General features: G+C 45.1%; 1 protein-coding gene across 1 annotated transcript in view; it reads left to right on the top strand.

Moving 5' to 3' along the window:
- Nucleotides 1–221: 221 nt before the first annotated feature.
- TMEM65 (transmembrane protein 65) overlaps nucleotides 222–22,177 on the top strand; it is a 72,501-nt gene continuing 50,545 nt past the window's right edge. The window contains exon 1 of the mRNA XM_054498988.2: nucleotides 222–1,065. Coding sequence (XP_054354963.1) covers nucleotides 756–1,065 — 310 coding nt within the window. The 5' untranslated portion in view covers nucleotides 222–755. The remainder of the gene's footprint in view (nucleotides 1,066–22,177) is intronic.

The raw sequence follows: 22,177 nt of genomic DNA, 5'->3' as shown, positions 1-22,177 counted from the left end.
TCTTTTTCCCTATTTTCCCTATTCCGACCTGTAGATTTAACGCCAGCACAGGGTGGCGCACCCTACCTCCTTCCACCTTCACGCACCAGCGCGGGAGGGGACGCGTGTGCGCGCTCCTCCCCTAGGCGGGCGGGCGGCCCGAGAGCCTGCAGACTGCGCCTGCGCAGCCCCGCTCACCTCCCCCCCCCACCCTTCGCCTTTCGCCCCGCCCCATTCCCCCTTCTGCTGCCGCTAGGGGTAGCGACGGCTTCTGCGGCCCGGGAGCGCGGGTGCTTTGAGGGTTCGGGAACCCTACAGAGTGGGGACGTGGGGAGGCTAGAAGGTGAGAAAGCCGGCGGGAGAGGAGGGCGGCGCTGGAGGAGGGCGGTGCGTGGCTGACTCATCCTCTGGAAGATCAGACTAACAGAGACACACACTAGCCCGCCCCGCCCGCCCGCGCCGCTCCACCTCAGCCAGGAGGCGCCCGCCCGCATCGACCGCCCGCCCTCTCCGGGCGCTGTCCGGGCCCGGCCGTCTCAGAGAAAGTTTTTCCCATCGGAGGGGCGGGAGCCGCCGCGGGCCTTTTGGAAGGGAAGGGGGACGGAACAGGAGGCGAGAGCCGCGCGGGCCCGCGGAGTGCATGGTGCCCGGCGCCTCGGCTGCCTGGCAGGAGGACCTCGGGGCGGGGTCGAGCTGAGCCCAGCTCTTTCTCGCCTCAGCCGCGCCAGAAACCGTCCTCCCGGACGGCCGCAGGGGTCCCAGCTCCTCAGCTCGCCATGTCTCGGCTGCTGCCGCTGCTGAGGAGCCGGACCGCGCGCAGCCTGAGGCCGGGCCCGGCCGCCGCCGCCGCCGCCGCGCCCCGCCCGCCGTCCTGGTGCTGCTGCGGGCGGGGGCTGCTGGCGCTCGCGCCCCCCGGCGGCTTGCCGGGCGGCCCCAGGCGGCTGGGCACGCACCCCAAGAAGGAGCCCATGGAGGCGCTGAACACGGCGCAGGGCGCGCGCGACTTCATCTACAGCCTGCACTCCACGGAAAGGAGCTGCCTGCTCAAAGAGCTGCACCGCTTCGAGTCCATTGCCATTGCCCAAGGTAAGAGGGGCAGGTGGGAGGCGAGCCCGGGGGCCCCGACGCCCTCCTCTTCTCGCCAGCCCACCGGGAGCCCTCTGTGGCCCTGGATCTTGGACCCCCGCCGCCGCCCCCTTTCCGCCCCCCTCGCCTGTCTGGCCCCAGGCCTGGGACGGCTGGGGGCGGGGAGACTTTCCGCCGCCCGAGTTTCCCCCAGGTAGGTAGGACGGGCGCGGGTCGTGCCAGGCAGCCGAGGCCAGCGCCTGGCTGCTTCCTCCCTAGCCTCAGAATCCGGAGCTTCGGCCTAAAATGCAAGTTAACGCTGTTGGGATTGTGTTTTGATTTGCCCCGTGCCTCCCCTCCCCAGCCCTCCTGTCCCTTAGCCCTTGCTGCTTTCTTGCGAGCGTGCACCCGTGCAGGTGGCATGCTGTGCCTGCTCCGAGAAAGTGCTACAAACCCGCCTGGCAGGAAGAAACTTTTTGAACGGTTATCAAATGAAGACGTATGGGTGGGTAGCCAAAAGAAGGGGTGTAGCTTCAAAAGTCAGGGATGCTCATAGCTGCTTGTTTCCACACACATCTGGTTGCGTTAATTTCAGCAGCCAAAGAAAACATTTTCCCCAGGAATGGAAAGTTAAACTCCAGTTTTGGTTTTTCCCAGAGGTTGAAAGAATGAAATAAATAAGGAGGTATATTTTTTGGAAATCTGTGGCTCTGTAGTAAAAGTCAGACTGATGCTCAAAAGTAATTTGGAACGATGAAAGCAAAACGATTTTTAAACTAGCATGTTAAAATAGGATATTTCTAAAAGAAGTCCAGAATGGGGTAGGTCAGAATTTGAGTCTAGGTGAAAAAGCTAAAAGTTCAGAGAATAAAAGGGATGAAAGGAACAAATGACTAAAATGGATGTCTTAAAATATTTCTGCCACTTAAATACAGTTATGTAAACAAAACACATTGCTTCAGTTTGTATTACATTCTGATGTGTTCGAAAGTTTTAAAAAAGTTTACTCTCCCCTCTAAACTTGGTAGGTACATAAACATCTCATAGATTCCAAAGTGTAGAGCACATTGATTCGGATCATGCCATTTGATTTGCCAGACTTGAAAGTATATCTTTAGCTGATGTGCAGGAATGGAGGAAAGAATTATCTACCTCACGTAAGCAGGACGTTATCTGTACTACTTCAGAAACTTGTTTTAGTTGTGGCTTTTAATCAGATTTTTTCCCCCTCAGTTCAGGAAATTGTGGACCAATTTATAGTGGATGATTGATTCCAGACATTGTTTACCCACAGTGCTTTTACAGGAAAATGTAACATCCGATCAATTCCGTTATTCAATATGTAATCATGATGTTATATGAAATCATAATGAAACACTAGCACATTTGTAATCTATGTGTGCACTCAGTATGCAGTTTAAAAATAGTCAATTCTGAAAATATGCTCCTTGGAAAAATAATATAGTCAGTCATCTTTCTGCACTGACAAGACTATTTGAACACACATTTTACCTTTTCCAAGTAATTTCTTGGAAATTCTGCACTGTCAACAAATTACAATATTGGAGGGCCCTATGAATATAGTTTTACGGCAGTTCTTGAAAAGCATGTCCTGCAAGGTGACTGAATAATTTTTTTCTCATACATTATTATTTTTTACATGCCGGCGGTATTACAGTAGCAATGCTACATTTCCTAATAAAGATAATATTTTTTAATTTAACGTGGTTTTAAATATTCTGAAAAGGACCAAACACTTTAGTCAATGGAGATCATTAGCATCAATTAAACTTAGTTATGTTACTAATATGAGAGAGAAATTAGTAATTTAAATTGTCTTCTTTGCTCAGGAGAAACAGTCAAGGATATTTAAACAATGGTTAGTCAGATGCTTATCTCTCCTCTTCATATGCTAAAGAACATCAAAGTTTAAATCAGCTATTTTTGCTGATGTTGATGACAAAATGATTGTCCTATGAATCAAATGACACAGATGCTGCTGCTTTGTTAGTATAGTCTTGGTGTTCACTTACTGTTTTCAGTATCAATACATATAGTTATGGAGATAACTAGAATAATCACTTAGGAAATTACCTTATTCATTAATCACTAAGGTAAAAGGGATTTTATTATGTTGGGAATGCATACAGCTCATTCCATTGCTGAAATCAACATTTTTTTTCCAGCCAGATAAATGAAAAACTCCCATGTTTTCTTTTATTGTTGTTTTTTGAATAATGTTTTCAAGTACTCAACCAATGTATTGTGTGTGTGTACTAAGTGTACTTTCTAACAAAATTAATTCTATTAAAAGGGCTATTTCTTGCCATAGGCAATCTTATGTGTTTTTGGAAAGGGTGCTTGTATAAACTAATGAAGTGTTTTGGATTTGGTATGGAGACGTTACTGAAAAAATATCATCCATGCTTTGATATGGCAGTGGAATCTGCTGTTGAAATTTGGCACATTTGCCCTTATCTTTCTTATATGTTTATCAGTAGGCATGTGATATAATCTGTGATGAGATAAAGCTTTGGAATCAGTTCGTAATAGATAAGGCAGACCTTGTGGGATATCTTATCATAGTTAAATAGAATATTGTGATTTTTAAAATTACAAACCAATTTCTTTCCCAATTTAAAAAAAAAGTTGAGGTTGCACCTTCAATTTACCTGCTCAGCCTGATCTCTCTTCTTCCAGAAACAGACCATATTCTGCTGATAGAGCATTATTCATGTTTTTACAAGTAGTACTGGCAAGCTGACATTATTACAGTGGCCTTTCAATGTTAGCCAAAATTTTTAAAACAAATTTTCTTCCCAATTTTTGTAATTAATATTTCCATTTATAATTATTTTTAAAAGCTTTTAAAAGATAGCAAGTTGGTATTGAAACATAGACAGTGCTCATTGTATTAGTTATCCATTGCGGTATAACAAATTATCCTAAAACACAGTGGCTTAAAACAAGCATGTATTAACTCATAATTTCTGAGGCTCAGGAATGCTATAGCATCTTAGTTGAGTATTTCTGGCCCAGGATCTTAAGAAGTTGAAATCAAGCTCTCAGCTGGGGTGGCATCATCTGAAGTCTTAACTGGGGCTGGAGGATCCATTTCCAAGAAGTCTCACTCACATGGCTGTTGGCTGGATGTCTCAATTCCCTCCCATGTGGTCCTGCATAGGGCTGCCTGAGTATTCTCATGACATGGCAGTGGGTTTCCTCTAGAGCAAGTGATGAGAGAGCGAGAGAGCAAGAGAGAGCTAGTGTGTTTGCAAGACATCACCTGTGGGCACCTAAGCTGGAAGCCACAGACTTTTATAACACAGTCTTAGTGGTAACAGTCCATCTCTTTTGTCCTGACACATTGTGGGAGAGTACTACACAAGGTGTGAATACAAGGGAGTGGGAATCATCGGGGGTACATCTTTGAGACTGGCTTCCACACTTATTTAAGGTGGTGTAATTAATGCTCATCAGAGAGTTACACAGAGAGACAAGAACTGGCTATTGGAGAGGTACAATGAAAGATATGTTTTGAAAAATGAGCCTCTTAGGGAATATTTTTGTTATAATATGTATACTATAAGCCACAGACTTTTATAACGCAGTCTTCGAAGTGACAGTCTATCTCTTTTGTCCTGACACATTGTGGGAGAGTACTACACAAGGTGTGAATACAAGGGAGTGGGAATCATCGGAGGTGTATCTTTGAGGTTGGCTTCCACGTTATTTAAGGTGGTGTAATTAATGCTCATCAGAGAGTTTACACAGAGAGACAAGAACTGGCTATCGGAGAGGTATAATGAGAGATGTTTTGAAAAAGGGAGCCTCTTAGGGAATATTTTTGTTATAATATGTTTACTTAAGATATTTAAAAAATGAAATTCTTTTTACATATAGCAAATAAAAGATGTATTGAGGTGAACAGAGCAGTTTTTCTATCAATGTTAGATCTTAATTAGCTTGCATTTTTTTGGTTCCTCTATATGAGTGGTAATTGTGTGCTTTTGACATTTTTTACCATTTATCTACATCTGTATACATTAACCAAATAATTCTAAACTTTAATCTTGTAGTCCCCCATTTTTTGTGATTGTTTAAGGTAGGGTGAAGAGCTTTGTTTTGAGAACTTGCCATATAGCATAAGAGGACTTTAACAAAATGAGAGACTGGAAGATAAAGAGCTTATACTAAATTGAGTATCTAGAACACTTAAAAATAAATTAGGCTTTCTTATGGAATCCCTGTTCACTAGAGATCTTGGACTTTTAACAAGATTATCCTTATTTTTTTTTCAGCCCATTGCTCAGGATTATGTGAGAAAATAGAAATTCTTTTCTTAAATTTTTTTTATTTTTTGAGACAGAGTCTCACTCTGTTGCCCAGGATGGAGTGCAGTGGTGTGATCTCGGCTCAGTGCAACTCCGTCTCCCGGGTTCAAGTGATTCTCCTGCCTCAGCCTCCCGAGAAGCTGGGATTACAGACATGCACCACTGTGACTGGCTAAGTTTTGTATTTTTAGTAGAGGTGGGGTTTCACCATGTTGGCCAGGTTCGTCTCAAACTCCTGACCTCAGGTAATCCACCCAGTTTAGCCCTCCAAAGTGCCGGGATTACAGTTGTGAGCACCGTGCCTAGCCTAAATATAAATTATTTTAAGCTATGAGCCTCTGGAATGGATTGGGAATAGTTTGCTTTTGTCCAATAAGAAAAAGGGCAAGAAAAACATTTTATACTCCAAATTAAGATACATGAATAAAGATATTTCAGTGCCTTTGTTGAGACAGTAAAAAGGAATAAGGGAAGTATAGCCCCACCTAGGCCCGGCAAGAGGGGAAGAACAAGGACGTGGATAAGAAGTATGAATTGAGGCAAGAGGAGTGAGAGATCTCTGATGAGCCGTGGGCTTCTGTAAGTTGAGTTAGGCTCAGTTAAATGAAGCTTTGCTACAATCAGTTATTTTACCAATATGGAAAGAACCTAATTACAGTAGTATATTTCAGCAAGCTTAATTCTGAGTGCTTTAGAGTTACGGGGTATGTTGGAATGGTCTTATTACTAGGGATTACTGCCAGTAGAAGACAGATAATCAAGTAATCAAGTAAAGTTTTTTTTTTTTTTCCATGATGAAAGGCATATATACTATTTAACAGTGTTTAATCATCACTTACTTACAACATGTCCAGAGTTACGTGTGACTTCAAATAACAACCCTTCTATTATAGCTCATTATTTTGTGGATCAAGAATATAGGCAGTTGCAGGTAGAGAGTTCATAGGAAATAAAAAAATAAAATTGAAAAAAAAAGGGTATAGGCAGGGCTCAGCTGGATGCTGTTTCTTATGGTATCTATGGAGGTCATTACATAAACTTTGGCTGGCTGATGGTCTGGTCAGAAGGTTCAACATCAGTTTATTTATGTGTCTGGCACTTTGGTGGATGGCTGGAGGGCTGGCCTCAACTGGAACTGTTGGCCCAAGGAGATGGATGTGGCCTCACTAGCATGACAATGTTAACATGGTTGTAATACTTAGGTCAGGGCTCCCAGAGCAAATGTTCCAAGGGGGCTGGGTAGAAGCTGTAAGACTTTGTATTAGTGTTCTTTCTCTTTTTTGAGACGGAGTCTCGTGCTGTCACTCAGTCTGGAGTGCAGTGGTATGATCTTGGCTCACTGCAACCTCTGCCTCCCGGGTTCAAGCGATTCTCCTGCTTCAGCCTCCCTGAGTAGCTGGGACTACAGGCACGCCACCACGCTTGGCTAATTTTTGTATTTTTAGTAGAGATGGGGCTTTGCCAGGTTGGCTAGGCCAGTCTTGAACTCCTGACCTCAGGCAATCCTCCTGCCTTGGCCTCCCAAAGTGCTGAGATTACAGGCGTGAACCACCACGCCTGGCCTGTATTAGTTTTCTATTGCTGCTGTAACACCACAAATACAGTGGCATAAAACAACATATTCTCTTAGAGTTCTCAAAGTCCAAAGTCCAAAATAAGTCTTAAAGGACTAAAATCAAAGTGTCAGCAAGGCTCTGTCCTTCTAGAGAGTCCAGGGCAGAATGTGTTGTTTGCTTCTTTCATCTTTTGGGATTTCTTGGTTCCTGGACACATCACTAAAATCTCTGCTCCCTCATTGACCTTTCTGCCTCCCTATTATAAGAACCCTCCTGATTATATTTAGGTTTTACCTGGATAATCCAGGATAATCTCACTCTCTCAAAATCCTTAATTTAATTATACTTGCAAAATTCTTTTTGCCATATAATGTAACATATATACAGGTTAGGGAATTAGAATGTGGGATATCTTTGGGGGCCATTATTCATCCTACCACAGACTTGTTATGACCTAGCTTTTGAAGTTCCAGAACATTATTTCTGCTGCATGTAATGGTCAAGCAAGTCACTAAAACCAGTTCAGATTCAAGGGAAGGGAAATTAAAAGGAGGACAAAAAGGTGATTCCTTATCTATCAGACTCTTCACCTCTCTATTAAATAAACTTTTAGATAATTGTTTTCCTTGATTGTGTTGTCTCTTCACTTCTAAATTCTTGACTAAATTCTAAATATTACACATTTGGGAAATATGGCTTCCAGGTTAAGTCAAACACTTATATGTATAGTTTAATTTATCAGTAATTAATTTGCTGTTTTTCACCTTAATAGTCATTTATTGCCTATTTTTTATTTGTGACAAATTTTTTTGAACAAATTCGTGGATAGGAAAATTGAAGTAATATAAAGTCAGCAATTTATAGGGTCATCCAGAGGGTCAGGTGGAACTACAGATCACGATCTTGAAAGTTTGAGATGATGTGATATTTTGCCATTGTTAGTGGAGATTGTTTTCATTTTTCTAAAAATAGTGATGAGTTTGCATAACCACACTCTTGTCTGGTTTCCTTTGGTGTGTTTGGGTATAAAATAACTTGAACAAATAGGGACTAAATCCTTGAGTGTGGATTTTATTAGCATCTTGCCCAAGTCATCTGAATTAGTTAGTATGTATGTAGCTTTACAGGACTCTAGCCTTGTCTTAGACTCACAGGTTTATGTCTGCTTTAAGTAAAGGAAAACACATAAAAGCAGGTAGTTATATATTAAAATTACCTCAGACAGACAATACGAGGTAAGAGTAAGAAAGAGGTTCTTGTAGATAAAAGACTATAGGTAACAAAATCATTTCTCCTAAGCTCTGAGACACTTACTTTGATTGCTTTTGATGATAAAATATTTGAACATATTGCATTTTTTATCTGCCTTAGTAAAAATATAATGAGTATAATTTAGCTTCTACCAGATGTCAGAGTCCTTATATACTATATTTTAATACAGTAAGTTTCTTTGAGGTTACTTCTATTTGTAGACGCGCTAGTCATTACACCAAATGCCTCCAGAACACTGCTGTTTCGGTTGGCATGCTTTTTAGACTCTGTCATAGTGGTAGTGAAATGTGTTGGGCTTAGTCTGCCCCTCCCTCCTCCTTAGTGCTCTCAGACTTTTCTACTCTATTCTCATTCATTCCTTGTAGTTATGGTAAACTCTTTCCTGCTGTGTAAGGAGGTCTGCTTCGTCACATCCTATTATTGTTTCTAAAGTCTGCTTTTACTTCTGCCAATTGTCACTCTTCCATTGTGTTTAATTTTCTTCTTTTTCCTGTCTTTTTACTTCCTCCCTTTGCTTTTCAGCAGGGTTTAATCTTGATAGACATTTCAAGGATCACTGTTCTCTTTTGTGTTTTCAGCTAACTGGTTGCATGTATCACATTATTATTGATTTTTGACGCTAGCTCTTGTACTAAAGATCTTTCTTTTGATAATATCCCTCATAATAGGTTTTATAGTAGATTCTACTGTAAAGGTTATGGTTGCACAATAAAATCCTTTACATTCTGTTACTAAAGTTGTACTAGATAATAGAATTGCTCTAGATTACCTACTGGCTAAATGGGGAAGAATCTGTGCAGTTGTTGATACTTCTTGTTTTACATGGATGACTACATCAGGTATTATGGAGATTCAGTTGTAGGGGATTAATGAACAGGCTGCTTGGTTGAAAATGCATCAGAATTAAGCAGTTAACTGTGGAAATGACTTAAAATGGTCATGGTTAAAGACACAATTGACAAGAAAGTTTGGTTATTTCTGTGGCCTACAATAATTAATTTAAAATAATCACCATAATTAGGACTGATAACATACCAAGACACACCAGAATTTTAGGAGGCTTATACAATTTTGGACTATATATTAGTAACATATCCATAAACTATAACTCAAAGAAGGTTAAACATCATTTCCTATTTGACAATGCTTCCCATGTAATTTAACTTACCAGATAAGCTTGTTTATTATCTCTCTTTTGGATGCTACAAGGACCCTCCGTGTAATGTCCCAAAGTTAGTTTGAGGTCAAAAGACTTAACTTTGAATTTGAAATTCGATTTTGGAAGTGCATCAAATTTGTCAAAGATTTAAAGCACTTAATCAAAATAGGATCAAAGATCACTGTAAAATAATTGTCATACCTTTAGCCAAAGTGGTAATTAGAAGGTTTTTAAAAGCAAAACCATTTATTCTTCGATAGAGGATTGACTCTTTTCCACACAATCAGAAATCCTAATAAAGATAGCATGAGATGGAATCTGTCTCTCCTCTCCCCTCTTTTTTTGCAGTTTACTTAAAAGGTAAACAAACGTATTTACTCTCTCTTCTTAATACTACACAAAATTCTTGTTCAAAAGAGAAAACCAAATTTTACTTTTGTATTAGTATATTACCAATACTAAAACTACAGCTAATTTTAATAAAAGCTGATAAACAAATTGGATTTTCATAAACCTTTTATAATCTCTTAGCATTTTTTCTATTTTTTTTTTTTTTTTTGAGACAAGAGTCTTGCTCTATCACCAAGGCTGGAGTGCAATAGCATGATCTTGGCTCACTGCAATCTCCGCCTCCTGGGCTCAAGCGATTCTCATGACTAAGCCTCCTGAGTAGCTGGTACTACAGGCATACACCACCATGCCTGGCTGATTTTTCTATTTTTAGTAGAGATGGGGTTTCGCTATGTTGGCCAGGCTTGTCTTGAACTCCTGACCTCAAGTGAACCACCTGTCTCTGCCTCCCAAAGTGCTGGGATTACAGGCATGAGCCACTGCGCCCAGCCAATTTTTTCTATTCTCTTTCTTTTTCCAACTTGCTATATTAATTTAGTTTTATCTGTATCTTCTAAAAAATTCCTTCATTTTGAAACAACCTTTAAATATCTTCTAAACTAGATAGATGAAATTATTTTTTCTCAGCAAATAACACATTTTCATGCTTTTTACAACTTTCCTTATCAAAAACATATCTTGGCCTGGCACGGTGGCTCATGCCTGTAATCCCAGCACTTTGGGAGGCGGAGGCGGGTGGATCACCTGAGGTCAGGAGTTTGAGACCAGCCTGGCCAACATGGTGAAACCCCAAATCTACTAAAAGTACAGAAAATTAGCTGAGCGTGGTGGTGGGTGCCTGTGATCCTAGCTGCTTGGGAAGCTGAGGCAGGAGAGGTGCTTGAACCCAGGAGGCAGAGGTTGCAGTGAGCCGAGATCCTGTCGTTGCACTCCAGCCTGGGCTATAAGAGCGAAACTCCATCTCAAAAAGCCCCCCAGAAAACCCACAAAAAAAAATCTTGCTTTTTTAAAATTTTTTATTTATTTTTTATTTTTTTGAGATGGAGTCTTGCTGTGTTGCCCAGGCTGCAGTGCAGTGGCATGATCTCTGCTCACTGCAACCTCTGCCTCCTGGGTTCAAGCAATTCTCCTGCCTCAGCCTCCCGAGTAGCTGGGATTACAGGTGCATGCCACCATGCCCAGCTAATTTTTGTATTTTTTAAATAGAGACAGGGTTTCACCTTGTTGGCCAGACTGGTCTCGAACTCCTGACCTCAAGTGATTCGCCCGCCTCTGCTCCCAAAGTGCTGGGATCACAGGTGTGAGCCACCGTGCCTGGCCCAAAATCTTGCTTTTTTAAAACACTGTATATACAGACTTGTTTCCTCTTATATCTAGTAGTTTTAATTATATATATTAACTACAGGATTTTTTTTTTTTTTTTGAGACGGAGTTTCACTCTTGTTGCCTAGGCTGGAGTGCAATGGCGCGATCTTGGCTCACCGCAACCTCTGCCTCCCTGGTTCAAGCCATTCTCCTGCCTCAGCCTCCGGAGTAGCTGGGATTACAGGCACCCACCACCACACCCAGCTTATTTTTTGTATTTTTAGTAGAGACAGGGTCTCGCCATGTTGGCCAGGCTGATCTTGAACTCCTGACCTTGAGTGATCTACCCGCCTCGGCCTCCCAAAGTGCTGGGACTACAGGTGTGAGCCGCTGTGCCCGGCCTACAGTTTTAACTCTTAGTAGCCTTAATGTCTAGCAAAAACCTGTGAAGTAGTCTTGAACTGTTTTATATCAGTATTTGTAAATGAAAACCATTTTGCATTTTTTTAGAAAGATGTTTTCTCAATTTTTTTGTTTATTAACAGATCTAAGTATATTTAGCCTTTCTGTGCCATATAAATGAATTATATATAACTGACAGTTCAGAAGCCAGTCCTATTTAATTTTCCTAACAATTTAAAAACTAGTTTTATTTATCAGATATTAACACATAGACACACAGAAGCAGATCTTACAGCTTTCATAAATAATTTTCATTTGCTGGCTTTTAAATAATTTTTTTCCCCATTCTACTACCAGTCTTCCAATTATCTGTTTCATTGCCCTAAGCAATTGTTAGCTGGGCAACCCTAAATTTGCATTTTCAAAGGGATGGCTGTTAGATGAAACAAGGTAGAAAATTTATATCTCCAAAGCACAGAGCTGAAATTTCAGGCCTAAGTAATTAATTGTATAATCATTTGCCCAAACCAAGGAAGAAGGTTGTTGGTAAAGGCCCAGCTAAGGTAAGAGAGCCAGGAAAAGTACCTTAAACAAAGGTTAGATTTGTTTTGTAAATTCAAACCAATGGTAAGAGTTTCTAGTGACTCAGTTCTCCCTCTCTTCCTGGTGCACAGAGGCAGACACCCTTACAAATGGAGATTTTTTTTTTTTTTTTTTTTTTTTGAGACAGAGTCTCCCTCTGTCATCTAGGCTGGAGTGCAGTGGTGAGATCTAGGCTCACTGCAACCTCTGCCTCCTGGGTTCAAGCGACTCTCCTGCCTCAGTATCCTGAGTAGCTGGGGCTACAGGCGCGCTCCACCATGCCCGACTAATTTTTTGTATTTTTAGTAGAGACTGAGTTTCACCATGTTAGCCGGGATGGTCTTGATCTCCTGACCTCGTGATCTGCCTGCTTCGGCCTCCCAAAGTGCTGGGATTACAGGAGTGAGCCACTGCGCCTGGCTGAGATTTTTTTTTTTTTATAGATGTAAATTTCTTTTTCAGAAGAGTTTCAAAATAGCTAAATGCCAGAAAGGTATGTCTTGAAGACTTATTTAGTTGAATAGGCAGTCTTTTCAACTTAGCTACTGTTTCCTAGCTGAAATTATTGAGTTTAGGGTGAAGGCCGTTAAGGAAAAGGGCAAAGAAAGCATTCTCTGTGCCTAGACTCAATATGATAGCTCTGAAAAAGAAGCAAGGCTACTTTACCTGAGGTCCTAACTTTTATAAACACTATCTAGGATAGCTTTCTTTTAGCCTTTAGTGTGGTATAATAACTAAGCCAAAAGGTTAGCAGATTTAATTTTCGTTATCAGTTAGTTGTTTAAGCTTTTTATTTGCCTTTTATAGTCTTTTTCCTTTTTTTTTTTGAAACAGAGTCTTGCTCTGTTGTCCAGACTATAGTGCAGTGGTGTGATCTCAGCTCGCTGCAGCTTCTGCCTCCCAGGTTCAAGCCTCCCTTGTGCTTTAGCCTTTCGAGTAGCTGGGATCACAGGCGTGTACTACCATGCCTAGCTAATTTTTATATTTTTAGTATAGATGAGGGTTCACCATGTTGGCCAGGCTGGTCTTGAATTCCTGGCTTCAAGGGATCTGCCCGCCATGGTCTCCCAATATGCTGGCATTACAGGCATGATCTTATAGTCTTTAAAAAGAGGCAATAAAAATGTTGAAATCTTTTTCAGAAACTTCTGCACATCAGTAGGCATCCTTGGATGAGACTAATTGAGGATTCATCACTTTCAAATTTACTGAATTACTTTTAGTAAGATTTTGCTATCTCTTTAAGTGTTTGCTGCTTCCAGGGCTTAATATTTATACATGTATAGGTAGGCATAGCCAGAAGGTGGAGTACTCAGTTCTTCAGAAATTAAGGATCTCATCTATTTGGCTTTGGCTCTTGGATTGCCTTGATCAATTTAACCAGTGATTTTTCCCTACGTAAGGGTGAAAGAAAAAGAAACAAATGGGGTAGAACACAAAAATTCCTCTGAATTTCCAAAAGCCAAAGCTTGCATCCCCAGCAGTATTGCCATTTACTACCAGTTTCTGTCTGACCCAGTCAGATGTCTGAGGCCTCTAACTGGATCCAGGCCAGTTAATGATTAGATCCAATTCTGTCCTGGACCCAGTCCAGTTTCTGTCACAACTTCCAAATTCAGTTCAGATAAAAAAATTGCTCAAACTCAGATAGCTCAAAACATACATCCATGGAGCTTTGGAATCCTAGAGAGAACTTACGCATAATCCCCATTTGCTGTGAGAGAGCAGTAGACACAATGGATCCTGTGGGTACCTCACTTGGTCACTTGTTTCTGGGGGTTGCTGGGAGCTCGACTTTGGATCCCACTTCTGACACCATCTGTTAAGGGAAAACTTGAGACAAATTTAACAGAGTTTATTTGAGCAAAGAATGATTTATGAGTTGGGCAGCCCCGAACCAGAATGGATTCAGAGCCACTCTGGTGTTGTTGCATGGTCAGAGGATTTATGGATGGAAAAAGGAAAGTGACTTATGGAAAATGGAAGTGAGGTGCAGAAGCAGGCAGATTGGTTGCACCTTGGCATATGCCTTATTTGAACATGGTTTGAACAGTTTGCTACCTATGAATGCATTGAAGTATGGCTGCTGTGATTGGCTGAGACTTGGCTATTTGTTACAAGAGTAGATTATGACCTGTTTACATATCTGCTTGGGTTATAGTTCATTATATATGGAGAAACCTTCAGGCTTAAAATATGTAAGGAGGCAGCATTAGGCTAAACTTAATTTAACAGCACCATGTTCACTACCATTACTTACCAGTTATTGAATACTTGTTGTGTGCCAGACATAATGAGCTGAGTTTTTATGTGATTATTTTGTTTACTTCTCTTAGAGGGAGAAGGTATTATCTCTATTTTATAGATTAATATACTGATGCTAAGATTAGCTTGCCCCAAATCCTTCAACCAGTGTGTCAGAGTAGAGTCAATAACAGCTTTGGCCGGGCACAGTGGCTCATGCCTGTAATCCCAGCATTTTGGGAGGCCAAGGTGGATGGATCACCTGAAGTCAGGAGTTCGAGATCAGCCTGGCTAACATGGCAAAACCCTGTCTCTACTAAAAATACAAAAACTAGCTGGGCATGGTGACAGGTGCCTGTAATCCAAGCCACTCAGGAGGCTGAGGCAGGAGAATCATTTGAACCCAGGAGGCGGAGGTTGCAGTGAGCTGAGATCATGCCATTGCACTCCAGCCTAGGCAACAAGGGTGAAACTCTGTCTCAAAAAAAAAAAAAAAAAAAAAAAGATAAAAAAGTAAAAAAAAAAATAAATAAATAAAAGGTTTGTCTGACTCCAAACCTCTCTTCCTACTTACTGCCCCTCTCTGGATACTTATACCCAGGATTTTAAACACATGGGGAAAATAACACCTCATGGTCGATAAAAGTTTAATTTTTAAACTAACTGGATGTGCTGGTAACATATCTTAGTCTCCTGTATCTCCTGTGTGTTTGCATAATATGCACCATTCAATACAAAAGCAAATATGGTGTTGTTACTTTGAAAATAAGGGGAATCAATGTGCAAAAAAGTTAATATATAGTGTGAAAAGTTTGGAAAAATGAGAAAGCTAGTATTTAGGATTTGCAACTCATAAATCTCTAACCGTTAGTTTTCCTTTAGATTTTGGAAGATTTTTTATATTTGTTTTAGAGAATTCCTAACTCGAATGATTTTTTAAAACAAAATCTAACATTTAACCCATAGGAAAGCTCTCCAGACTTTGAGTTCATTTTCAGCTTTACTGGGTATTGTGAGATTAACTATATAAAGATGTTCAGTAATTAATTGTATATATCAACTCTGGAGCTCCAGAGTAAGAGTCAAGTTTGGGAATTCTACCCATGTAGGTAGTAACTAGGGCTAGGCAGTATAAATAGAGTGATAGGAGAAGATCCCAGGAGAGAATGCTGAAGAACACCAGTGTTTATTGGAAGAGAACAGGAAGAAGAACAAGAACTAGAAAGAGAGAGAGGAGTAATGTCCAGAGAGACAGGAAAAAAAATAATAATCATATCCTAGAAGCTAAGAGTAGAAGAGGCATTTCAAGGAAGAGGGAATAAGACCAGGAATGGTGGCTCACACCTGTAATCCCATCACTTTGGGAGGACGAGTTGGGAGGATTGTTTGAGTTCGGGAGTTTGAGACCAGCCCGGACAACATGGTAAAACCCCGTCTCTACTAAAAATACAAAAATTAGCTGGGTGTGATGGTGCATGCCTATGGTCCCAGCTACTTGGGAGGTTGAGGTGGGAAGAACACTATAGCCTGGGAAGCAGAGGTTGCAGTGAGCCAAGATCATGCCACTACACTCCAGCCTGGGTGACGGAATGAGACGCTGTCTTAAAAAAATAAAATAAAAATAAAAAAAGAAAGAGTGATCTGATGCTTTAGATAGGTCAAGTAAGAGGAATATTGGGGCTGAGGTGTGTGTGGGGTCCATTAGATTTAATAACGTGAAAGAGATTGATGTCTTTGTCAGAGCAGTTTTAATGATAGCTATGTGAGGAGAAGCCAGATTTTAGTTGGCTGAGAAGGGAGTATCAGTAAGGAAGGATTCAACTTTCTGAAGGAAACTTTGGATATGGAAGGGAGATGTTGGGCAATAGCTTGATTTTATCTGAGATCATCTCTTTACTCGTAAGTCAGAAATGTGAATTTACTTGAAGTATATGTTACCGGTGTAGAAACAAAAGGAAAACTCCTTTGCCCTCTGAAGATTCACTGACAGAATGCAGATTAATAAGAGAAATGGCCTACAAATTTATTAGCATGCATGGGGGAAAATCACAGAGTGATTACCAGCTATCCTAATGGGGCCCACATACTTATATAGCCTTATTTAAGAAGGGAGGGAAGAGATGGGTAAAATAGGTATGTATTAGGCCGTTCTTATGCTGTTATAAAGAAATACCTGAGACTGGGTAATTTATTAAAAAAAGGTTTAATTGGTTCACCGCTCAGATTAAGGATTGACTCATAGAGATTGGGAGAAGGATCCAGGTAGAGTTTCATGTTCTTCCTACAATACTGCTATTCTCCTCCTTCAGGTTTCGATTACAATGGGCGCTTTCTTAGGGGTTTCTTATCTTTTTCGTGTATCTGGTGGGATTTCTGGCAACAGAACCTGCAAGAAGGTGTGAACTCCCCCAATTTATGCATACCCTAGTAGCTTCATACTGCCTCAAAATCTCCCACTCTGCCTTCACCTGTTTGCCTACTATTTAGCTGTACCCTTCTTATGGTGTCCAGTTGCAGTTATCCTAAGTAAGCGAGTACTAACATCCTGTCTGTCCTTGCAGGTGCCTGCCCCTCTTTTGATTTAGCTCCAGTTGATTGCTCTGTGACTTCAGTTCTCTTATGGTTTAGAAATAAGCCATCAATTTGAATTGAATTTGACTGTGTTTCATTATAAAGGTGGAATGAAGCCCCTATGTTATATCACACAGTGAAAACTAGACCCCTGCTTCCCAAAGTTTAATTTGCATACATCATCTGGGAATCTTATTGAAATGCAAATTGTGTTTCATTAGGTTTGAAGTGGGGCCTGAGATTCTGCATTTCTAACACATTCCCAGGGATTTCAGTGCCACAGGTCCAGGGACCATATTTTGAATAGCAAGGTTACAGAAAGTATTTTTGTTTTTAAGATAGGAAAGAGTTGAAGACATGTAGATAATAGCTTCAGGCATGCTTGAATTGTGAAAGGAAACAGGCAAACATGATAATGATAATATAAGATGTGGTACATTTTGTGAACTGGCTGAATTTTATGTGCATGAGAAAGATCTACTGGTTTAAAAAACATCCTAGAATTTTTTTTTTTTTTTCTGCTCAAAGGGACTTCTTAATGACAATTTGAAAAAAGGTGAATTGTTAACCCTAATTTTGTAGCTATGCAACAATCACATTTGAGAAATAAATGCCGTGTAAGAGATGTATTCTTTTTGCCTATCTTCTTTTACTTCCCATTATACCTGGAATACACTGTCCATTGGTTAGTCTAATTTCTTTATTGAACTCCATCATACTTTTTTCTTTTCTGTTTTTCTTCATGTTGTTCACGTGTGTTTTTCCCACCTAATTTTTTTATTCCTTTTTACATTTTGAAACAGTCTTAAATTTACAGAAGAGTTTCAAGTATGGCACAACAAACTTTTTTTCTTCTCTCCTAAATCATTGGGTAATAAGTTTCTGATATGATGCCCTATCATTCCTCTCACAGATTGAGTTCCTTGGCAAGCGGTTTCTGAGACAAAGATTAACATGCAAGTAGTTGATTGAGTAGTGTGCTGTTGAAATCCTCACCTTGGGAAGGGAAGGGAAAGAAGCAGGCTTCGGCAGAGGTAGAAGTGAAGGTGTAATATAGTTTCAGTGGAAGCCTCAGCTGACACCTTAGGGAGTTTTGGAGATGGGATGACACTTTTGTGTTGTCTCGAGTTGGGCAAGAAGGTTGGGCCTCTGCCTCTGTGAAAACAAGCTATTAGGTGTGGAGTGCCCTGGGCAGGGTGCAGATCCCTGAGTGAGGCAGCATTCTTCAGCTGAGTCGGTCCCCCAAGATGACTGATTGTTGAGGGCTGTCTCTTATCAGGACTTCTGGCAGCTAAGGATCAGATTATGTACCACATTGTCCACTGCAACGGGAGTACTGTGGTATGAATTTCCTATAAACAAGAGCATTGCCCTGGATAGCCACAATATAACATGGGTACTTTACTACCATCTAATACTCTGATGTCATTCAAATTCCACCAATTATCTCAGTAATTCTTTAGAGCAAAAAGATTCAGATCAGAATTGTGCATTGCATTTAGTTGTTACCTATTTTTAATTTCCATCCATCTGGAACAGTTCCTTAGTCTTCCCCTTGAATTGCATTGATCTTGACACTTCTGGGGATTACAGACCAGTTTTTTTGTAGCATGTCTTTGGGTTTTTTGTAGCACGTCTTTGAGAGAAACCAATTTGGGTTTCTCTCTTTCCTCATGAATATATTTCAGTTATGCATCTTTGGCAGGAGTATCACAGGATGGATGTTATATTCTTTTTCATCCTATCGTTTGGCCCATGATTTCAGTTTGTCCTTGGTGATGTTAACTTTGGACATTTGACTAACGTGGTATCTATCTGACTTATGCACTCTGAAGTTACTATTTTCCTTTTTATAATTTATAAGTCTTTCGTGAAGTGATACTTTGAGTCTATGAAATATCCCATTCCTCATCATTCAGTTTAACAATTTGTATCAATATATTCTATTCAGTAGATTATAATTCATTACTATCATTTTTGATCTTCCAGCTACCCTGTATTTGGCCAGTAGGAACCCCTTCAAGCTGGTTTCTGTGTCTTTTTGACGTGTCTTCATTACTCTTTGAATAATTCCTGGCTTGAATACTCCATAAGATGTTCCAGACTCATTTTGCACTTTTCCTGCCCTAGCCTTAGAATCAGCCATTTATGCTCTCCCCTCCCCCTCCCCCTCCCCCTCCCCCTCCCCCTCCCCCTCTCCCTCCCCCTCCCCCTCCCCCTCCCCCTCCCCCTCCCCCTCCCCCTCCCCCTCCCCCTCCCCCTCCCCTTTTTTCGGTCTCCCTCTGTTATCGAAGCTGGACTGTACTGCCGTGATCTCGGCTCGCTGCAACCTCCCTGCCTCGGGCTCCTGTGATTCTCCTGCCTCGGCCTGCCGGGTGCCTGGGATTGCAGGCGCGCGCCGCCACGCCTGAATGGTTTTTGTATTTTTGGTGGAGACGGGGTTTCGCCGTGTTGACCGGGCTGGTCTCCAGCTCCTGGCCTCTAGTGATCTGCCCGCCTCAGCCTCCCGAGGTGCTGGGATTGCAGACGGAGTCTCGCTAACTCAACGCTCAATGGTGCTCAGGCTGGAGTGCAGTGGTGTGATCTCGGCTCGCTGCAACCTCCACCTACCAGCCTCCTGCCTTGGCCTCTTAAAGTGCTAAGATTACAGCCTCTGCCCCGCCGCCACCCCGTCTAGGAAGTGAGGAGCATCTCTGCCTGGCCGCCCATCGTCTGGGATATGAGGAGCCCCTCTGCCCGGCCGCCCTATCTGGGAAGTGAGGAGCGCCTCTGCCCGGCCGCCCATCGTCTGGGAGGTGAGGAGCGCCTCTGCCCGGCTGCCACCCCGTCTGGGAGGAAGTGAGGAGCGCCTCTGCCCGGCTGCCCCGTCTGGGAGATGAGGAGCACCTCTGCCCGGCCGCCCCGTCTGGGAGGTGAGGAGCGCCTCTGCCCGGCCGCCACCCCGTCTGGGAGGAAGTGAGGAGCGCCTCTGCCCGGCTGCCCCGTCTGGGAGATGAGGAGCACCTCTGCCCGGCCGCCCCGTCTGGGAGGTGAGGAGCGCCTCTGCCCGGCCGCCACCCCGTCTGGGAGGAAGTGAGGAGCGCCTCTGCCCGGCCGCCCCGTCTGGGAAGTGAGGAGCGCCTCTGCCTGGCCTCCACCCCGTCTGGGAGGAAGTGAGGAGCGCCTCTGCCCGGTTGCCCCATCTGGGAAGTGAGGAGCGCCTCTGCCTGGCCGCCACCCCGTCTGGGAAGTGAGGAGCGCCTCTGCCCGGCTGCCACCCCATGTGGGAAGTGAGGAGCGCCTCTGCCCAGCCACCCCTTCTGGGAGGTGAGGAGCGCCTCTGCCCGGCCGCCCCGCCTGGGAGGTGAGGAGCGCCTCTGCCCGGCCGCCCCGCCTGGGAGGTGAGGAGCGCCTCTGCCTGGCCACCACCCCGTCTGGGAGGAAGTGAGGAGCACCTCTGCCCAGCTGCCCCATCTGGGAAGTGAGGAGCGCCTCTGCCCGGCTGCCACCCCCTATGGGAAGTGATGAGTGCCTCTGCCCGGCCGCCCACTCTGGGAAGTGAGGAGCGCCTCTGCCCGGCCGCCCACTCTGGGAAGTGAGGAGCGCCTCTGCCCGGCCGCCCACTCTGGGAGGTGAGGAGCGCCTCTGCCTGGCCACTCCGTCTGGGAAGGGAGGAGCGCCTCTGCCCGGCCGCCCCGTCTGGGAGGTGAGGAGCACCTCTGCCCGGCCGCCACCCCGTCTGGGAGGAAGTGAGGAGCACCTCTGCCCGGCCGCCCCGTCTGGGAAGTGAGGAGCGCCTCTGCCTGGCCGCCACCCCGTCTGGGAGGAAGTGAGGAGCGCCTCTGCCCGGCTGCCCCATCTGGGAAGTGAGGAGCGCCTCTGCCCGGCTGCCCCATCTGGGAAGTGAGGAGCGCCTCTGCCCGGCTGCCACCCCGTATGGGAAGCGAGGAGCGCCTCTGCCCGGCCGCCCCGTCTGGGAGGTGAGGAGTGCCTCTGCCTGGCCACCCCGTCTGGGTAGTGAGGAGCGCCTCTGCCCGGCCACCCCATCTGGGAAGTGAGGAGCGCCTCTGCCTGGCTGCCACCCCGTCTGGGAGGAAGTGAGGAGCGCCTCTGCCCGGCTGCCACCCCGTATGGGAAGTGAGGAGCGCCTCTGCCCGGCCGCCCCGTCTGGGAGGTGAGGAGTGCCTCTGTCCGGCTGCCACCCCGTCTGGGAGGAAGTGAGGAGCACCTCTGCCCGGCTGCCCCGTCTGGGAGGAAGTGAGGAGCACCTCTGCCCGGCCGCCCCGTCTGGGAGGTGAGGAGTGCCTCTGCCTGGCCGCCACCCCATCTGGGAGGAAGTGAGGAGCACCTCTGCCCGGCTGCCCCATCTGGGAAGTGAGGAGCGCCTCTGCCCGGCCGCCACCCCATATGGGAAGTGAGGAGCGCCTCTGCCTGACCACTCCGTCTGGGAGGTGAGGAGCGCCTCTGCCCGGCCGCCCCGTCTGGGAGGTGAGGAGTGCCTCTGCCCGGCCGTCACCCCGTCTGGGAGGAAGTGTGGAGCACCTCTGCCCGGCTGCCCCGTCTGGGAGATGAGGAGCACCTCTGCCCGGCCGCCCCGTCTGGGAGATGAGAAGCACCTCTGCCCGGCCGCCCCGTCTGAGAGATGAGGAACACCTCTGCCCGGCTGCCCCGTCTGGGAGGTGAGGAGTGCCTCTGCCTGGCTGCCACCCCGTCTGGGAGGAAGTGAGGAGCACCTCTGCCCGGCCGCCCCCTCTGGGAAGTGAGGAGCGCCTCTGCCTGGCCGCCACCCCGTCTGGGAGGAAGTGGGGAGCGCCTCTGCCTGGCTGCCCCATCTGGGAAGGGAGGAGCGCCTCTGCCCAGCCGCCACACCGTCTGGGAAGTGAGGAGCGCCTCTGCCCGGCCGCCCCTTCTGGGAGGTGAGGAGCGCCTCTGCCCGGCCGCCCCGTCTGGGAGGTGAGGAGCACCTCTGCCCGGCTGCCACCCGGTCTGGGAGGAAGTGAGGAGCGCCTCTGCCCGGGCGGCCCCGTCTGGGAAGTGAGGAGCACCTCTGCCTGGGCAGCCCCGTCTGGGAAGCGAGGAGCGCCTCTGCCCGGGCGGCCCCTTCTGGGAAGCGAGGAGCGCCTCTGCCCGGGCGGCCCCGTCGGGGAAGTGAGGAGCGCCTCTGCCCGGCCGCCCCGTCTGGGATGTGAGGAGCGCCTCTACCCGGCCGCCCATCGTCTGGGATGTGAGGAGAGCCTCTGCCCGGCCGCCCCGTCTGGGAGGAGAGGAGCGCCTCTGCCCGGGCGGCCCCGTCTGGGAAGCGAGGAGCGCCTCTGCCCGGCCGCCCTGTCTGGGACGTGAGGAGCGCCTCTGCCCGGCTGCCCTGTCTGGGAGGTGTA

The sequence above is a fragment of the Pongo pygmaeus genome, chromosome 7, assembly GCF_028885625.2.
Source record: "Pongo pygmaeus isolate AG05252 chromosome 7, NHGRI_mPonPyg2-v2.0_pri, whole genome shotgun sequence".
Classification (NCBI taxonomy): domain Eukaryota; kingdom Metazoa; phylum Chordata; class Mammalia; order Primates; family Hominidae; genus Pongo; species Pongo pygmaeus.
Note: the sequence above shows the minus strand (reverse complement) of the source record. Positions and strands in the feature narration are given on the sequence as shown.